Source organism: Panthera uncia (assembly GCF_023721935.1).
Source record: "Panthera uncia isolate 11264 chromosome C1 unlocalized genomic scaffold, Puncia_PCG_1.0 HiC_scaffold_4, whole genome shotgun sequence".
In the NCBI taxonomy this organism is placed as follows: domain Eukaryota; kingdom Metazoa; phylum Chordata; class Mammalia; order Carnivora; family Felidae; genus Panthera; species Panthera uncia.
The window spans coordinates 28084997-28106033 of NW_026057585.1; the positions used below are offsets into that span (position 1 = coordinate 28084997).

At 37.2% G+C, this 21037-nt stretch overlaps 1 protein-coding gene across 1 annotated transcript in view; it reads right to left on the reverse strand.

Moving 5' to 3' along the window:
• The window catches only part of EPHX4 (epoxide hydrolase 4), a 47040-nt gene that overhangs the window by 7127 nt on the left and 18876 nt on the right, over positions 1 to 21037 (reverse strand). The window contains exons 5-6 of the mRNA XM_049618464.1: positions 12218 to 12321; positions 7936 to 8084 (exon numbers count right to left, since the gene is read on the reverse strand). Of these exons, the coding sequence (XP_049474421.1) occupies positions 7936 to 8084; positions 12218 to 12321 (253 nt within the window). The remainder of the gene's footprint in view (positions 1 to 7935; positions 8085 to 12217; positions 12322 to 21037) is intronic.

Sequence of the window (21037 nt, forward strand, 5' to 3'; positions counted from 1 at the left end):
TGAATTATCATGGCTTTGTTTCTTTCCTAATACTTACACTTTTCTTTTCTTTTTTTTTTTCTTATGTGGCTAAAACCTTCAAAACAGTGGTGAATAGAAGCAGTTATAGTTGGCAAGTTTATCTTTAGACTTTATTTTTAGATAAAATGCTTCTAGTGTTTCATCATAAAGTATGATGTTTGCTATAGGTTTCTAAGACCAAAGTTCCCTTCTGCTTTGTTGTCATAATGGAATCATACTGTGATTAATATAAAGATACTAACAGACACAGAGAATATCAAGTGTAATGGCAAAGGGAAAATAAATCCGCAAAGGTGATTTTAAAAGCAAGGGATAACATATCATTCTCTCAGATAGAGGAAAGACTTCCCAGATCCCCCAAAGTTTCCCATCCAGATACAGCTATTGGACAGTATCAAAAAGTATTTTCTGCTTTTAATGTGGGTTTTTTATCCTCTTGGTCCTGCCTCCTGGAATATCTTTTTATGTGCCTGCCAGCTGTCCAGGTGCAAATAACCACTCCAAAACACTTTGAATACCTTATTTTTTGTCTCTCAGATAATTAAGTAAAGCAAAAGTCAATCTCCTACACTATCCCTTCAGGAGATTCAGGCTAAGTGGCCTAACTGAGCTCCACTCTTACATCCGCTATTCTAGTTCTAGATCACTAAGAACTGTTGCATAAATATGTGTTGAATATTATTAAATGCTCATTCTTTATTTGGATAATCATATTTTTCCTTTTAATCTGTTAATGTGGCTAATTAAAGTAATGAATTTTATTTTTTAAAGTAATGAATTTTAATGCTAACTTTGGCTTAATTTTTAATCTATGCTGGATTCAGGTCAAAAATATTTTATTTTAAATTTATGGATCTACATTTATAATGTAGTTTGAACTATAATTTTCCAGTTTTATACAATCTTTGTCTTCTTTTGGTATTAAAGTTATACCAGCTTCATAATGAGCTGAAGCCTATACCTTCTTTTTATAATGTCTAAAAGTGTCTATTAGAGTGGGAGTTCTGTGTTAGAACTTACACGTAAAGCCACTTCAGCCTATTTGTGTGGGTAGATGTGCTTTAAATTAATAATTCAATTTCTTTAATGGCTATGTCTATTTAGGTTTTCTAATTCTTCATGAGTTAGTTTTGGTTGCTATATTTTTCTAAAAAACTGCCCATTTTGTCAAAGTTCTTAAATTTGTTAACCTAAGTTTTATATTTTATCTCTGTTGTGTTTATAGCTATATCTATTTTCTACTTCCTAATATTGTTTATTCATGCTTTTTAAAAACAAATCTTGGCAGAAGTTTATATTAATAACCTTCAAAGAATCGGCTTTTGATTTTTTGATTCTATTGTGTCTTTGTTTTTGATTGCATTAATTTCTGCTTTTTATCTAATTTAAATTATTTTCCTTCCAATTTATTTTTTTTTACATATTGTTCTTTTCCTAACTTCTCAAATTGTACTCTTAGGTCACTAATCTTCTTTTCTATCTTCTTTTCTAATATATGCATGGAAAACTGAATATATTTCTTCCTACATATTATTTTAACTGTATTCCGCATTTTGATATTATTTTTTCTACGTTTTTACTAATTTCCATTATGATTTTTTTTAATGTCTCTTTATTTTGAGTGAGAGTGCACATGTGCACATGTGCAAGTGGGAAAGGGCAGAGAGAGAATCCCAAGCAGGCTCTGTGCTGTCAGCATGGAGCCCAATGCAGAGCTGATCTCACAAAGCGTGAGATCATGGCCTGAGCTGAAATCAAGAGTCAGACATTTAACCAACTGAGCCACCCAGGCACTCCTCCATTATGATCTTTTTTGATCCATGAGTAATTTTTTTAAAGTTTCTATTTAAATTCCAGTTAACACATAGTATTATATTATTTTCTGGTGTACAGTATAGTGATTCAGCTCTTCCATACAACACCTATGCCCATCACAAGTGTTCTCCTTAATCCCCATCATCTACTTCACCCAGCTCCCCACCCACCTCCCCTTGGGTAACCATCAGTTTGTTCTCTATAGTTAAGAATCTATTTCCTGGTTTGTCTCTCTCCCTATTTTTCCCCTTTGCTCATTTGTTTCTTAAGTTCTGCATATGAGTGAAATCATATGGTATTTGTCTTTCTCTGACTGACTTAATTCACTTAGCATTCTAGCTCCATTCACGTCGTGGCAAATGGTGAGATTTCATTCTTTTTTGGTTGAGTAATATTCCCTTGTATATATATACCACATCTTCTTTATCCACTCATCAATCAATGGACACTTGGGCTATTTCATAATTTGGCTACTGTAGATAATACTGCTATAAACATCAGGGCACATGTATCCCTTTGAATTAGTATTTTTGTATTCTTTGGGTAAATACCTGGATCATAGCCAAGAGTAATTTAGAAGTTTTTAAAATTTCTGAATATATGGAATTTTTTAGAAGTTTGTGTGATTGTTAATTTCTAATTGCATTATGTTCAGAGAACACATCCGTATGACACTGATCCCTTGGTATTGGTTAGGATTTACTCTCTATTCCAGTATGTAATCAACCTTTGTAAACATTTCTATGTGCTTAAAAATAGTATATATTTTCTAATTATTGGATGCAGGATACTAGATTTGTTCATCAGGTCAAAGATGTTAATTGGGTTCAAATCTTTCACATTTTTATTATTATTTTTTCCCTGCTTGATTAATTTTTGAGAGAGGTGGGTTAAAATCTCTAATAGTGATTATGGATTTGTCATTTTCCCTTGTGTCAGTTTTGCTTTATTATTTGGTGCTTTGTTATAAGTTTAGACTTAATTATCTTTTTGCAGGTTAGATCCTATAACTAATCTAATTCCTAGTTCATTCATTCTGGTGAATGACTTAACTCCAAATTTTGGAGAGTCCTTGGATGAGTCTATGGTCCTGGGAAGGGTGATAAATGACAGTGATTTCCATACCTGAGTATATGTACTATACCTTATGTATAGTCATTATATATCGTATAACCATTTTAAATTATATACTTGGGCTCGATTACCCTAACATAAAGAAGCATTAGAGGGAGTCAAGTGACCTTCCAGAAGATTCCATATGACCTTGACCTGACTAGATTTAACCTATAGCAATCTAGTTTAAAGCTTTCACCTTTATATAAAATTGTAAGTTTTGACCTTCACAGGTCTGCTTTTTTTCTCTTTCTCTCTCCATGCTAATTAGCAGGATTCTAGAGCTTACTCTTGAGAATGCAGATCCTCTAATGAACAAATATTAGTAAAATAACTTGAGAAACATCAGAATATTTTCCTCTTTTTCCTTGTAGCTAATTGTTTTGTATCACAAAGCTAGATTTTTGATAAACGGGTAAATCAAGAACATTTAACAACTATTATTTTTATCTGCTGTTCAAAATTTAAGCTTGTATGAAAATATATTGTTCTATTTTCTCTTATAATTCTCTTTACAAATGTTGTTTGTAAAAAACAAACAACAAATGACAAAACATGGACTTGAGACAATGTTGCTATATCCTATGAGATATAACCTGCAGCCTCTGCAATGTCAATCATTGCCTTGCTTGATAAATGGGTACCTACAAATACCTTTTAAATTAACATCTGTTTTATCAATGATATTTACATTTATATTTGTAAATTTTTTGTTGTTATTGTTAGTCAGAAAAAGGTTTCGGTTTACCTCTTCTCCACTCATTCATATAATCTCTTGACTGCCCTTGGATTTTGTATTCAAATAATTTGATTTTGTTTTATTTAAAATAACACCTTTGGGGCACCTGGGTAGGCACAGTTGATTAAGTATTCTACTCTTGATTTTGGCTTAGGTCATGATCTCATGGTCATGAGATCAAGCTCCACTTCAGGCTCCATGCTGAGCATAGAGCCTGCTGGGGGTTCTCTCTCTCTCCCTTTCTCTCTGCCCCTCTCCCACCCACACACACTCTCTCTCTCCAAAATAAATAAACATTAAAAAATAAAATAAAATAAAATAAAATAAAATAAAATAAAATAACAATTTCTTTAGGTGCACCTGGCTGGCTCAGTCAGTGGAACATGCAACTTTTGATCTTGGCATTGTAAGTTCAAACCCCATGTTGGATGTAAAGATTACTTAAAATAAAATCAATTAATCAACCAATAAAACACCCACTATAACTTTTTTCTACCTTCCTACTATCAACCTTTTTATGTCCTTATGCTTTGTGACTCAATCCAATCTGATATTTTATTTTTTAACTGGAAAGTTTAATACATTCATATTTATTGTGCTTACTGACATATTTAAATTGATTTTGACATCTTATTTTGTGCTATTGACTGTACTTTGCTTCCCTTTTCTCTTTCCTGCCTTCTTTTGAATTGATAGTTATCTTGTCACCCTCTACTGGTTTGAAAATAATACATTCTATTTGCATTATTTTATTTTACTAGAAAAAAATTCTTAGCATCTATATATATGTATGTGTATCTAATTCTATCTATCACCTATCTATATAATTTTTTTGGTTTGAGAGAAAGAGAGAGAGCACAAGTGGGGGAGAGTGAGAGAGTGAGAGAGTGAGAGAGAGAGAGAGAGAGAGAGAGGGAGAGAGAATCCCAAGCAGGCTCTATACTGTCAGCATAGAGCTTAATGTGGGGCTTGAACTCACAAACCATGAACCAAAGTCAGATGCTTAACCAACTGAGCCACCCAGGCACCCCAATATATGATTTCTAATTTTACCCTCTATGTCAAATATAACGTTTTATATTTTCACTTCTTTATCTCTCTAAGCTATATTCTAAGTAATTTTTTCAGAGCTATCTTCTAATTCATAATTCTTTTTAGCTTGTCTGATCTGCTATTTAACTCACTTATGGAATTTTAGATTTCAATAGCCATATTTTTCATTTCCAGAAGTTCTTTTGTTCTTTTTCAGCCTTTTCCAGTCTGTCTTGATATTTCCTTATTCTTTTCTCATAATTTTTATTCTTTCACATATCTAATGATTTAAACATACTTTATAATCTCTGTTGTAGTATTTGAAATTTGTAAGAGTTCTACTGCAACTGTATTCTGACTCATTAATGGTGGATCAGTATTTTTTGTAATTTGGATTATGAACTCATCTTCAGGGGACTCTACCTGTGGGAATATTGTAAGTCTGAGTTGAGATGTATCCTCCAGAGAAATTCTGTCTTTGTTTCTACCAGGCTTGCTTGGAAGTGTTACCAGCTTATGATGACATTGAAATATATTTCCCTGAGATTCTAGTGTTATGGAGGTAGCATATATTCAAGGCTCTAAACCTTTTCAAGGCAGGCTGTGGTTGCTAATTCCCAAGGAAAATCTTTTTCTCCTGTCTAGAGTCCAAACCTGAACAGACAAATCTCCATATCTTGTCTTTCATTCTATACTTTCTCCCTAGACAATATACTCTGAGCAAAAGCTTCGTTTGTGTATATCAGCGACACCAAGATTTTACATAACTTCATCACAGATTCTCTCCTTTGAATTCCAAACCCTTGTATCTATCTGCCTATTTGAATATTTAAGACACCACATCAAACTCAACTAGTTTAAGGTCAATAAAGTTTATGACCTTCTCCTCAAAACCAGTTCTCTTCTAGTGTTTTCTGCCTCAGTGAATGGCATGAGCTATATCCATATAGCTGTTCAAGCCAAAAATTCAGGAGCCATCCTTGGTACCCCTCTTCTTCTCATTCCTTCCCTGACCCTCCACCCCCGCCCATCTAACCCATCACCAATCCCTGTCAATTTTCCTCTTAAATATCTCTTAAATCTACCCATTCTCCCCATCTCCACTGCCTTCAGGCTATTTCAGGCTACCATCATCTTTAGCCTGGACCACTGCAGTTTCCTCACATTGAATGAATGTATACAAATACAGATTAGATTGTTACTCTTTCCTGCTTGAAATGCTCATTTACTAGCTTTACATTCATGGGTCTTAAGTACTTAATATGGTCTACATGGCTCTGTAAGACCAGCCACTGCCTTCTCGTGGACCCATTCTCATTTTATTTTCTTTTTCTGTGCTCTAGCTACAATGGCCTTCACTGTATTATTTAAAACCACAACTCTCTTATCTTCCCACACTGCTTTGGTACATGCTGTTTCCTTTTCCTGAAATGCCAATCCCTCTGACCCCAACTTTATTCAGTCAATATGTAACTCATCCTCTATTTCTCTGTTCAAACATCATTTGCTCAGTTCTCATCCCTTTCTATCATGGTCTTTGTTTGTTTATAACCGTATATTCATTACTGGGCTTATACAGTTGATGTCTGTTTTCCCCACTTGGCTAGTGATCAGGGACCTTTGTCTCATTTTGTTCAATACTATATCCTGAGTGTTGGCATAGACTAGAACATACAAAGTGCTTAATATGTATTTCTTGAATGAATAATAATCATTAAAAATATGATTACAAACATACATCTATTCACAATAATCCAAAGGTAAATAAGAAGTGGATATAGTTATGGATAAAACAAGTGACAACTATAGGGGGATTCCATTATATTCTTCTCTCTACTTTTCCAAATGTTTAAAGTTTTCCCTAGAAAAAGACTATGTAACTTACAAAATGAACACTTTTGAGTCTTTGGATAAACTGTGAACTTAATCTTAAAAATAAAATATTGACGGGGCTCCTGAGTGGTTCAGCCAGTTAAGCATCCAACTCTTGGTTTCAGCTCAGGTCATGATCTCATGGTTTGTGAGATTGAGCCCTACATTGGGCTCTGCACTGACAGCTCGGAGCCTGCTTGGGATTCTCTCTCTCTCCCTCTCTGCTCCTCCCCTGCCTGTGGTCTCTCTCTCAAAACAAGCAAATAAGCTAAAAAAATAATAATAAAATATTGGCTGTTGTTTATAATGTTGCTATAAACATCAGGGTGCATGTATCCCTTCAAATTAGTATTTTTGTATCCTTTGGGAAAATACCTAATAGAGCAATTGGTGGATTGTAAAGTAGTTCTATTTTTAACTTTCTGAGGAAACTCCATACTGTTTTCCAGAGTGGCTGCACCAAGTTTGCATTCCTACCAACAGTGTAAGAGGGTTCCCCTTTCTGCACATCCTCACCAACACCTGTTATTAATTTCAACAATAGCCAAATTATGGAAAGAACTGAAACAGTGACTGAACATTCAAACGTTGACTGTTGAATGGATAAAGATGTGGTATATATACATACAATGGAATATTACTCAGCCATAAAAAAGAACAAAATCTTGCCATTTGCAACAATGTGGCTGGAGCTCGAGAGTATTAAGCTAAGCAAAATCAGTCATAGAAAAACAAATGTCATCTGATTTCACTCTTATGTGGAATTTAAGAAACAAAACAAATGAACTTAGAGGGGGAGAAAAGAGAGCCAAACCAAGAAACAGATGCTTAACTATAGAGAACAAACTGAGGGTTACTGGGGGGAAGGTGTGTGGGGGAATGGGTTAAATAGGTGATGGGTATTTAGAAGGGTACTTATGATGAGCACTGGGTGTTGTATGTAAGTGATGAATCACTAAATTCTACACCTGAATCTAATATTGCACTATATGTTAACTAGCTAGAATTTTTTTAATGTTTATTTATTTTGAGAGAGACAGAGAGGGTGTGTGCACATGTGTATACAAGCATGCAACTGAGGGAAGAGGCAGAGAAAGACTAGAAAGAGGACTGAGAGAATCCCAACCAGCATGGACAGCACAGAGCCTGATGCGGGGTTCAATCCCACAAACCCTGAGATCATGACCTGAGCTGAAATCAAGAGTCGAAGGCTTAACCAACTGAGCCACCCAGGTGCCCCTAAATAGCTGGAATTTAAGTAATATTTGGGAAAAATAAATAAATAAAATATTGGCTCTTTAGGGAATGAATATTTTATTTAACTAAAAAGAAATTATACTGACCTGAAGATATTTCGGTAATGGTTAATTGGACCATTTAATGCTCCAGGCTGGGAGAAGACATAAATATAAGCCTCAAGATCTTCTGTTGTTAATCGACATCCTTTTCTTCCAATACCAGTGCTGTGACTGGTAAACAGATGTTTCAAAGCCTAATTTAAGTGAAAAGAAAATAATTACAACTTTTTAGTTACCTAACAATAAACCTTTGGCTTTTGAAAGAGAATGATGGTTAGTGTCAGTGACAACTTCCCATTTCTGCTCTAGCCAGGTAGGAGACCTGTTTATACACTATATACATTTTTGCTTTCCTGGCTTCACTTTTGGTATTCTTCCCTTCTAATACCCCATGTACACTTTACGCTTATGAAAAGCAACCTATGTTCTTGGTGCCTATTCACATTCTATAAGGCTAAGTTCAGATACCAATGCTACCCTAAAGTCTTCCCTAATATTCTAGCTAATAGTAGTTTATCTGTTTACTGACAATCTACTCCCCCAACAATTGTTTGAACTTTTTTGGACTATAATCCAGAGTAACAAACACATTATATGTCATGATCCAGTTCAGACTCATACACATACTTTTCTGAAACAAAAGTTTAAAGAAATATCTCTTGAGGTCCTGAGTGGCTAGGTCGGTTTAGGATCCAACTTTGGCTTAGGTCGTGATGTCACAGTTTGGGGGTTTGAGCCCCACATTGGGCTCTGTGCTGACAGCTCAGAATCTGGAGCCTGCTTTGGATTCTGTGTCTCCCTCTCTCTCTCTGCCCCTCTCCTGCTTGTGCTGTCTCTCAAAACTAAATAAACGTTAAAAATTTTTAAAAAAAGAAAAAAGAAAACAGGATTTAAAAGTAGAATCTAGAGGGGTGCTTGGGTGATTCAGTCAGTTAAGTGTCTGACTTTGGCTCAGGTCATGATCTCATGGTTCATGAGTTTGAGCCCCGAGTCTGTGCTGACAGCTCAGAGCCTGGAGCCTGCTTGGGATTCTGTGTCTCCCTCTCTCTCTGCCCCTTGCCCACGCACCCTCTGTCTCTCCTTCTCTCAAAAATAAAAAACATGAAAAAAATTTTTTAAAGAAATATCCCTTACTCTTATTATAGTGTGTACTGATAGTTTCAATTCACTTCTGTTCTACTTTATTTTTTAAAAAATTCAAATTCAAGCCACTAAACTGATTTCGTGACTCATTAATGGGTCCCCACCCACAACTGAAAAACACTGCTCTATACTATTGTTTCTCAACGTGTAGATCTAAATCACCTGCATCAGAATCATTAGGATTCTTGTTTAAAATGCAGATCCCTGGGAGCGACTGGGTGGCTCAGTCGGTTAAGCGTCAGGACTTTTGCTCAGGTCATGATAACCTAATTCGTAGTTTGAGACCCACAGCAGGCTCTCTTCTCTGCTCTCAGCAGAGTCTGCTTAAGAACCTCTGTCTGTCTGTCTCTCTCTCTTTCTGCCCCCCACTCTCTCCCCCACTCTCTCTCTCTCTCAAAAATAAACATTAAAAAATAAAATAAAATGCAGATCCCCGAACCCCCAAACACATCTGCAAAAATATGAAATGATTTATGCAAAAGGTGATTAATTGAAACATTATTTCCAGTAGCAAAAGACAGGAAATAAAAAATGTCCATCAGTGGGGCATTAGTTGAATAAACTATGATATAGCCACACAAGGGTGTATTATGCATTCTAACTACTCCAAGAGAAGATGGAGATGATTATGTGCTAATATAGAGTAGCTGACCCCCATGACATATCTTTAAGTGGGGGAAAAAATAGAAAGGGTGGAAAACAGTGTTTATAGTGTGTTACCACCTTTTGTGTAAGAAGGAGTAGACAAATATATACACATGTCCTTATATTTTCAAAAAGAAACAATAAAAAAAAATGAAACAAAAATTAACCAGAATAGTTTCTGTGGAAGAGGGAGGAAATAAGATGGTAGGAAACAGAGGCCTAAGCAAGACCTCTCTGTGCCTTGTATTAGAGTTTTGACTTGAACCATATACATGCTTTTTACAAAATATTAAAGTTAAGTAAAATTCTGTGGTCCTAATTTTGCCTGGAAATATGAATAAGAACACATTATTTTTTTCTCTCTAAAAATTATGTATGTATAAATTCTGTCCAACAGAAAGATGTAGAAGCAATAAAAACCCAGTAACAATGATCACCTTGACACCCAGACCATTTCCGACTAATAGGAGCCAGAGTTCCTTCAATAAATGATTGATTCCAGATCTGGGACAGGGAATAAAATATGACCCTAGGACATTAAGAAACTAAGCTATTACTGACTGAAGGATTTATGTCAAAAGGACATAGGAGCCAACGTGAAGGAGTTTCCACTTGCCTGTTATGCCATTTTGCCTAATATGAGACAATCTGAGCATCAAAAAGAATGACTGCAATTGAGTGATACATGTCAAATATATTTTTTAAAACTCATGAGCTCCTAATGATATAGCAAAAAAGAAAACTTCATTGGTTATCATTGGAAATTTCTAGGACACCGAGTCATTGCTCTGGAAGTTGTTTATAAAGATAAAGAATGAAGCATTTATCCTGCCATTCTTTTCTGTGAACTGTATTTCAGAATAACCAAACAGTAGATGCGGACCATTCTTCTTTAAGGAAGGATTCCAGTCAATAAAAGCAGGAAAAGATGATAGAAATAGAAAATCACCATTTTGCAGATTCTAATGAAATACAGATGTGGGCAATGATGATCAAGATGTGCTAAAATTATTTGGTGGCAGGTTGTTAGGAAGTTTAGATAAGCTGACAACTCATGAGCCAACTGGTCACTGTTAGTGTTACTAAAACTGAGACAACTAGACCTTATGTGCTTCCCTGATGTGATGCATTAGGAAATACACAGCACCACCTATGAGTATTCTTGTCAAATGAAAACTCAGTTTAACCAAGCCTCTAGATTAGTAGCATCCATGAAGCATGAGAAATAAGAATTAGCAGAAAAAGTTAAATAACACCGTGATGAAGTAGTCAGCCAAATCCAAAATGTGGATCATTCCCCAGGACAAATGACCAAATTTCTTCAGGAAAAAAAAAAGTGTAAAAAAAATAAGAAGGAACTGTTATACACTGAAAAAACTACAACAATCAAATATAATGTGTGGACCTTGTTTGGCTCCTAATTCAAACAAATAAAGTGTACAAAGACAGTTGGCCATAACCTGTTCAAAGATTAATAGTACCAGAGACTAATACTTAAATAGCAAATGAAGCTCTCATTTAGCAAATCTCTTGTTGGAAATTTTAACACAGTCTAAAATTTGTGCAGATTTTTTTGTACCCCAAATAAAGTTGTCCAAAACTGGAAAAAAAAAATAATTGAGACAGTTAAGGAAATTTGAATAGGTATTAAATGATAGTAAGGAGTAAGTATTCATTTTGTTAGGTTTGATAATGGCATTGGAGTTATGTTTTTAAAAAGTCCTTATCTGCAGAAGTTTTTCCAGGTAAAACAATATTGTCTTTTTTAAGCCTCCTTAAATATCTAATACCGTGTTAGGTACACAAAAAGCATTCAATAAACTTCCAAGAAATAGATACAATATATGACTCCTGGTTGTAGGTGTATAGGGTACACCAAACCCCTCATGTTTACTTTGTTTCAGGGTTTTGTTTGCACTCAAGGGCCTTGACTTCTGCTGTGTCAAATTCTCTCACCTGGTATTCATATTCCCTTGTCTCCCCATGGAATGTTCTCTAAAAAGAGGTTTGCCTATAGGGATACAGGCTCTCAACAAAAATTGAGCAACAACCAGGCACTCAAATATACAGAGACTGTAAAAATAAGTAAGCCTAAGATGAGGTCTTAGAAGCATTTATTAAATCTTAGCATTTGTCTATTTTTCTTTCTGAAGGATGGACTTTAAAATATTTTTCATTAAGAGTAATACATTATTTGCTTGACTTGCCTTTTTTTTTCTTGCAAAAGAGGAAAAGCCTAACAGTGGACAGCAAATAACAATCAATAAATGATTATTTTAAACAAATGACATAAACAGGACCAGTTATTTCTTTTCTTTCCTTCTTTTTCTAGTGCTGCTGTCTATCTTTATTTTATTTTTAACTTCCTAACTATGTCATCCTCTTGGACTCCAGTTTTTCAACTTTATTATTGAGGTATAATTGACACATAACATTATATTAGTTTCAGGTGTGCAACATAATGATTAAATATTTGTATAATTTCAAAAATGATCACCACAATAAATCTAGTTAACATCCATCACCATGTTTGACTTACCTTGAAATCATTTATTGAGAACATAAATTCTGGGAACCATGGTATTTGGAAGAAGTAATAATGGCTGGATTTGAACAGCTGGGCAGGGTGTCGTAAAATATATTCTGAAATTAAAATGCCATGTTAGACCTTATCCAAGGGGTATAAATTACTTACTATTGAAAGAGCTTCTTTTCAAGGCAATTTCACCTTTGAGATGATCCCATAAAAGAATCCACAAGTAAGCCTTCTGTATTTTTCTCTTTGGAACAATTTCTATGTTCTTATATTTTATTAGGGACATTTCTAGTATTTAGAAAATTTATAGCACTTTATATAAAAAGAAAATTTCATTATATAAAGACTTGACTCAGAAGGGAACAGGAAACCCAAATGACATTGCCTTTTCTCCAAGGTTATTATCAGTGACCTCACACTTTCCCTAGAGATAAATGGGGAGGTAATTTTCTGTTGTTTAAAAGATTTTGTTTACAGGTGGATTTGAATACCTTATTAATTTGGCCTCAACAGAAACTAACATGTTTCCTATAAATTCATTTATGGATCTAGAAAATTCCTTCATTCAAGGAATATTTTAATATCTACTGTGTGTGAGGGGGTTTAGCAGTTAATAAGACAGAAGAGGTTCCCATTAATAAGGAATTTATACAATAAATAACCAATATTTAAAAAGATCACTTTAGATAGCAACAGTAATGAAAAGAAAATTAAAAGAAGGTAATCTGATTGAGAATTATTATTGGGTGATGTGGAGAGACTATTATTCAGCAGAGTGGTCATAATAGGCTTATCTAGGTATACGAAGTGTGGACTGAGTCCTGAAGGGTAAGAGGGAGTCAGCCATGCAAAGATCTAGGAAAAAAAACCCAGGCACAAGGGGCCACCTGGGTGGCTCAGTTGGTTAAGCGTCCGACTTTGGCTCAGGTCATGATCTCTTGGTTTGTGAGTTTGAGCCCCCAGTAGGGCTCTGTGCTGACAGCTCAGAGCCTGAAGCCTGCTTTGGATTCTGTGTCTCCCTCCCTCTCTGCCTCTTCCCTGCTCAAAGTCTGCCTCTCTGTCTCTCAATAATAAATAAATGTTGGATTTCGATAGGAAGATGGCGGCGTAGGAGGACGCTGGGCTCACCGCGCGTCCTGCTGATCACTTAGATTCCACCTACACCTGCCTAAATAACCCAGAAAACCGCCAGAGGATTAGCAGAACGGAGTCTCCGGAGCCAAGCGCAGATGAGAGGCCCACGGAAAAGGGTAGGAAGGGCGGCGAGGTGGTGCGCGCTCCACGGACTGGCGGGAGGGAGCTGGGGCGGAGGGGCGGCTCGCCCGCCAAGCAGAGCCCCTGAGTCTGGCTGGCAAAAGCAGAGGGGCCTGACGGAGTGTGTTCCGACAGCAAGCGCGACTTAGCATCTGGGAGGTCATAAGTTAACAGCTCTGCTCAGAAAGCGGGAAGGCTGGAGGACAAAGGGAGGGAGAGCTGCTGAGCCCCCGGACGACAGAGCTCAGTTTGGTGGGGAACAAAGGCGCTCACCAGCGCCATCTCCCCCGCCCATCCCCCAGCCAAAATCCCAAAGAGAACCAGTTCCTGCCAGGGAACTTGCTCGCTCCGCACAAACACCCAACTCTGTGCTTCTGCGGAGCCAAACCTCCGGCAGCGGATCTGACTCCCTCCCGCTGCCACAGGGCCCCTCCTGAAGTGGATCATCTAAGGAGAAGCGAGCTAAGCCTGCCCCTCCTGCCCCCGTGCACCTTGCCTACCCACCCCAGCTAATACGCCAGATCCCCAGCACCACAAGCCTGGCAGTGTGCAAGTAGCCCAGACGGGACACGCCACCCCACAGTGAATCCCGCCCCTAGGAGAGGGGAAGAGAAGGCACACACCAGTCTGACTGTGGCCCCAGCGGTGGGCTGGGGGCAGACATCAGGTTGGACTGCGGCCCCGCCCACCAACTCCAGTTATACACCACAGCACAGGGGAAGCGCCCTGCAGATCCTCACCACTCCAGGGACTATCCAAAATGACCAAACGGAAGAATTCCCCTCAGAAGAATCTCCAGGAAATAACAACAGCTAATGAACTGATCAAAAAGGATTTAAATAATATAACAGAAAGTGAATTTAGAATAATAGTCATAAAATTAATCGCTGGGCTTGAAAACAGTATACAGGACAGCAGAGAATCTCTTGCTACAGAGATCAAGGGACTAAGGAACAGTCACGAGGAGCTGAAAAGCGCTTTAAACAAAATGCAAAACAAAATGGAAACCACGATGGCTCGGCTTGAAGAGGCAGAGGAGAGAATAGGTGAACTAGAAGATAAAGTTATGGAAAAAGAGGAAGCTGAGAACAAGAGAGATAAAAAAATCCAGGAGTATGAGGGGAAAATTAGAGAACTAAGTGATACACTAAAAAGAAATAATATACGCATAATTGGTATCCCAGAGGAGGAAGAGAGAGGGAAAGGTGCTGAAGGGGTACTTGAAGAAATTATAGCTGAGAACTTCCCTGAACTGGGGAAGGAAAAAGGCATTGAAATCCAAGAGGCACAGAGAACTCCCTTCAGACGTAACTTGAATCGATCTTCTGCACGACATACCATAGTGAAACTGGCAAAATACAAGGATAAAGAGAAAATTCTGAAAGCAGCAAGGGATAAACGTGCCCTCACATATAAAGGGAGACCTATAAGACTCGTGACTGATCTCTCTTTTGAAACTTGGCAGGCCAGAAAGGCTTGGCACGATATCTTCAGTGTGCTAAACAGAAAAAATATGCAGCCGAGAATCCTTTATCCAGCAAGTCTGTCATTTAGAATAGAAGGAGAGATAAAGGTCTTCCCAAACAAACAAAAACTGAAGGAATTTGTCACCACTAAACCAACCCTACAAGAGATCCTAAGGGGAATCCTGTGAGACAAAGTACCAGAGACATCACCACAAGCATAAAACATACAGACATCACAATGACTCTAAACCCATATCTTTCTATAATAACACTGAATGTAAATGGATTAAATGCGCCAACCAAAAGACATAGGGTATCAGAATGGATAAAAAAACAAGACCCATCTATCTGCTGTCTACAAGAGACTCATTTTAGATCTGAGGACACCTTTAGATTGAGAGTGAGGGGATGGAGAACTATTTATCATGCTACTGGAAGCCAAAAGAAAGCTGGAGTAGCCATACTTATATCAGACAAACTAGACTTTAAATTAAAGGCTGTAACAAGAGATGAAGAAGGGCATTATATAATAATTACAGGGTCTATCCATCAGGAAGAGCTAACAATTATAAATGTCTATGCGCCGAATACCGGAGCCCCCAAATATATAAAACAATTACTCATAAACATAAGCAACCTTATTGATAAGAATGTGGTAATTGCAGGGGACTTTAACACTCCACTTACAGAAATGGATATATCATCTAGACACATGGTCAATAAAGAAACAAGGGCCCTGAATGATACATTGGATCAGATGGACTTGACAGATATATTTAGAACTCTGCATCCCAAAGCAACAGAATATACTTTCTTCTCGAGTGCACATGGAACATTCTCCCAGATAGATCATATACTGGGTCACAAAACAGCCCTTCATAAGTTTACAAGAATTGAAATTATACCATGCATACTTTCAGACCACAATGCTATGAAGCTTGAAATCAACCACAAAAAAAAGTCTGGAAAACCTCCAAAAGCGTGGAGGTTAAAGAACACCCTACTAAAGAATGAGTGGGTCAACCAGGCAATTAGAGAAGAAATTAAAAAATATATGGAAACAAACGAAAATGAAAATACAACAATCCAAACGCTTTGGGACACAGCGAAGGCAGTCCTGAGAGGCAAATACATAGCAATCCAGGCCTATCTCAAGAAACAAGAAAAATCCCAAATACAAAATCTAACAGCACACCTAAAGGAGATAGAAGCAGAACAGCAAAGGCAGCCTAAACCCAGAAGAAGAAGAGAAATAATAAAGATCAGAGCAGAAATAAACAATATAGAATCTAAAAAAACTGTAGAGCAGATCAACGAAACCAAGAGTTGGTTTTTTGAAAAAATAAACAAAATGGACAAACCTCTAGCCAGGCTTCTCAAAAAGAAAAGGGAGATGACCCAAATAGATAAAATCATGAATGGAAATGGAATTATTACAACCAATCCCTCAGAGATACAAACAATTATCAGGGAATACTATGAAAAATTATATGCCAACAAATTGGACAACTTGGAAGAAATGGACAAATTCCTAAACACCCACACTCTTCCAAAACTCAATCAGGAGGAAATAGAAAGCTTGAACAGACCCATAACCAGCGAAGAAATTGAATCGGTTATCAAAAATCTCCCAACAAATAAGAGTAGAGGACCAGATGGCTTCCCAGGGGAGTTCTACCAGACGTTTAAAGCAGAGATAATACCTATCCTTCTCAAGCTATTCCAAGAAATAGAAAGGGAAGGAAAACTTCCAGACTCATTCTATGAAGCCAGTATTACTTTGATCCTTAAACCAGACAGAGACCCAGTAAAAAAAGAGAACTACAGGCCAATATCTCTGATGAATATGGATGCAAAAATTCTCAATAAAATACTAGCAAATCGAATTCAACAGCATATAAAAAGAATTATTCACCATGATCAAGTGGGATTCATTCCTGGGATGCAGGGCTGGTTCAACATTCGCAAATCAATCAACGTGATACATCACATTAATAAAAGAAAAGATAAGAACCATATGATCCTGTCAATCGATGCAGAAAAGGCATTTGACAAAATTCAGAACCCTTTCTTAATAAAAACCCTGGAGAAAGTCGGGATAGAAGGAACATACTTAAAGATCATAAAAGCCATTTATGAAAAGCCCACAGCTAACATCATCCTCAATGGGGAAAACCTGAGAGCTTTTTCCCTGAGATCAGGAACACAACAGGGATGCCCACTCTCACCGCTGTTGTTTAATATAGTGTTGGAAGTTCTAGCATCAGCAATCAGACAACAAAAGGAAATCAAAGGCATCAAAATTGGCAAAGATGAAGTCAAGCTTTCGCTTTTTGCAGATGACATGATATTATACATGGAAAATCTGATAGACTCCACCAAAAGTCTGCTAGAACTGATACATGAATTCAGCAAAGTTGCAGGATACAAAATCAATGTACAGAAATCAGTTGCATTCTTATACACTAACAATGAAGCAACAGAAAGGCAAATAAAGAAACTGATCCCATTCACAATTGCACCAAGAAGCATAAAATACCTAGGAATAAATCTAACCAAAGATGCAAAAGATCTGTATGCTGAAACTATAGAAAGCTTATGAAGGTAACTGAAGAAGATATAAAGAAATGGAAAGACATTCCCTGCTCATAGATTGGAAGAATAAATATTGTCAAAATGTCAATACAACCCAAAGCTATCTACACATTCAATGCAATCCCAATCAAAATTGCACCAGCATTCTTCTCGAAACTAGAACAAGCAATCCTAAAATTCATATGGAACCACAAAAGGCCCCGCATAGCCAAAGTAATTTTGAAGAAGAAGGCCAAAGCAGGAGGCATCACAATCCCAGACTTTAGCCTCTACTACAAAGCTGTCATCATCAAGACAGCATGGTATTGGCACAAAAACAGACACATAGACCAATGGAATAGAATAGAAACCCCAGAACTAGACCCACAAACGTATGGTCAACTCATCTTTGACAAAGCAGGAAAGAACATCCAATGGAAAAAAGACAGTCTCTTTAACAAACAAAAAAAGACAGTGCTGGGAGAACTGGACAGCAACATGCAGAAGGTTGAAACTAGACCACTTTCTCACACCATTCACAAAAATAAAGTCAAAATGGATAAAGGACCTGAATGTGAGACAGGAAACCATCAAAACCCTAGAGGAGAAAGCAGGAAAAGACCTCTCTGACCTCAGCCGTAGCAATCTCTTATTCGACACATCCCCAAAGGCAAGGGAATTAAAGGCAGGAATGAATTACTGGGACCTTATGAAGATAAAAAGCTTCTGCACAGCAAAGGAAACAACCAACAGAACTAGAAGGCAACCAACGGAATGGGAAAAGATATTTGCAAATGACATATCGGACAAAGGGCTGGTATCCAAAGTCTATGGGGAGCTCACCAAACTCCACACCTGAAAAACAAATAACCCAGTGAAGAAATGGGCAGAAAACATGAATAGACACTTCTCTAAAGAAGACATCCGGATGGCCAACAGGCACATGAAAAGATGTTCAACGTCGCTCCTTATCAGGGAAATACAAATCAAAACCACACTCAGATATCACCTCACGCCAGTCAGAGTGGCCAAAATGAACAAATCAGGAGACTATAGATGCTGGAGAGGATGTGGAGAAACGGGAACCCTCTTGCACTGTTGGTGGGAATGCAAATTGGTGCAGCCGCTCTGGAAAGCAGTGTGGAGGTTCCTCAGAAAATTAAAAATAGACCTACCCTATGACCCAGCAGTAGCACTGCTAGGAATTTACCCAAGGTATACAGGAGTACTGATGCGTAGGGGCACTTGTACCCCAATGTTTATAGCAGCACTCTCAACAATAGCCAAATTATGGAAAGAGCCTAAATGTCCATCAACTGATGAATGGATAAAGAAATTGTGGTTTATATACACAATGGAATACTACGTGGCAATGAGAAAGAATGAAATCTGGCCTTTTGTAGCAACGTGGATGGAACTGGAGAGTGTGATGCTAAGTGAAATGAGCCATACAGAGAAAGACAGATACCATATGGTTTCACTCTTATGTGGATCCTGAGAAACTTAACAGAAACCCAAGGGGGAGGGGAATGAAAAAAAAAAAAAGAGGTTAGAGTGGGAGAGAGCCAAAGCATAAGAGACTGTTAAAAACTGAGAACAAACTGAGGGTTGATGGGGGGTGGGAGGGAGGGGAGGGTGGGGGATGGGTATTGAGGAGGGCACCTTTTGGGATGAGCACTGGGTGTTGTATGGAAACCAATTTGACAATAAATTTCATATATTGGAAAAAAAAAAAAAAGGCACAGAAAGGTCCTGCGCTTGGCACATTCAAGAAGCAGAAAGAACATCAGTGTGGATGGTGTAGTGAATGAGGAGAAGGAGGTGGCATGAGATGAATCAGAGAGCAAAGCAGAAGTCCAGTCAAGGAGGGCCAGAGGATATGGACTTTAAGTGCTTTGGGAAGACAATGAATCTTTAAACTGGAGAGTAGTGTAATCATACATATCAAGTGTGCATACTTGTTTCTTTTGCACTGTTTTTTTTAAATTTTCTTTGCTATAGAGGTAATTTTTTCTTATTTCTAATTTTGTAACTATATTTAATAACATGGTTGGAAATTTTAGAACTATAATTCTCAGGTAAGTGGAGCATCGTTATGTTATACTTTTTGTAAAATCATCATTGAACAAAATTTATTCAGCCCTGCATTAAGAGATATCACTATAATTAAGCAGAAAATATAGGCATATTTCTTGAAGACTTTGTATTAACCTGACTAGGGTTGAACTTATTATTGATAAAACAGTTCCAGAAATATTCCAAGAATATTCTTCCTGAAATGACCAATTACAACTTGTCCATACAGCAACATCACAATAACATTTATTCAAGGGTCCCGATCAATGGCTTAAGCAGGTAGCACAACTTCTGCTACCTAATGCAACTAAGGACAGTCTAGTGCATCTCAGTTTGATATTTGAAGCCTAAGCATCCATCTTGTCACCTCAACAGACATAGGACAATTGGGTATATCCAAAAATCAACTCCTACATTTATATTGTACAATATTTCAGTAGTCATGTTCCCTTTTCCCTTTTATGTAGTCATGTTTCCAACCTAGATATATGTTGTTCTGAGTTTTTTGTTCCCTAGTGGGCTGCTGAGGGTAACAGCAGCACCTGAAGCTCCTGAAGCAGTACCTGAAAACTTGACAAGGGTAAACAGGACAAGATTATAATTTTTTCCAAAACTAAATAAAAATGTGCCTAGTAATGGTTCACAGGTCTTTGAACACTCTGAAGATTTTAAGAGTTCCCTTTATAGCAGAGGTTCTCAAAGTATAGTCCATGTGGACCTCTGGGAATCCCCAAGATCCATTACACTACTCAGACATTATTAGCTTTTCTCATCTGGTTGAGATTTGTGCTCATGGTACCAAAGCAATGGTAGATAAAGCCATTGCTGCCTGAGCACAAACCAAGACAGTGACACTGAACAATACGAGTAGTCATTATATTCTTCACCACCACACATTTGCAGCAAACAAATACAGAAATACATAAACTTAAGTGCCATTTTCACTTAGGAATGTTCTAGATAAAATAGCAAAAACCACTAATTTTAAATTTCAACTTTTGTGTACACAGCTTTCGGGTACCAAGATGAAACACAAAGAACACATAAAGCAGTTCTGTTGAACACCCAGATACAATGGTTGTCTCGAGGGATAGCATTTCTGCAGTTCTTTGCGTTGATTAGTTGAATTAGCTGCATTTTTTATGGAATACCATTTTTACATGAATGGATGACTAACAAATTATCATCAGTCAGACTTCAGTATCTGACAGTCTCTTGAAAATGAATGAAGTGAGCCTGTCACTTGAAGGAAAACAATCAACAGTATTTGTTGCCAATGACCAAATTCAAGCTTTCAAATGAAAATTAGAAGTTTGGAAGCATTTATTTGCTACTTTGAGCATGACAGCTTTGCAATACTCAATGACTTTTTGATGAAATTGGGGTGATATTAATGAATGTGGGTTCTTTGGTATAATATTACAAAATACGTCAACTTATGGAAGATCTGCAT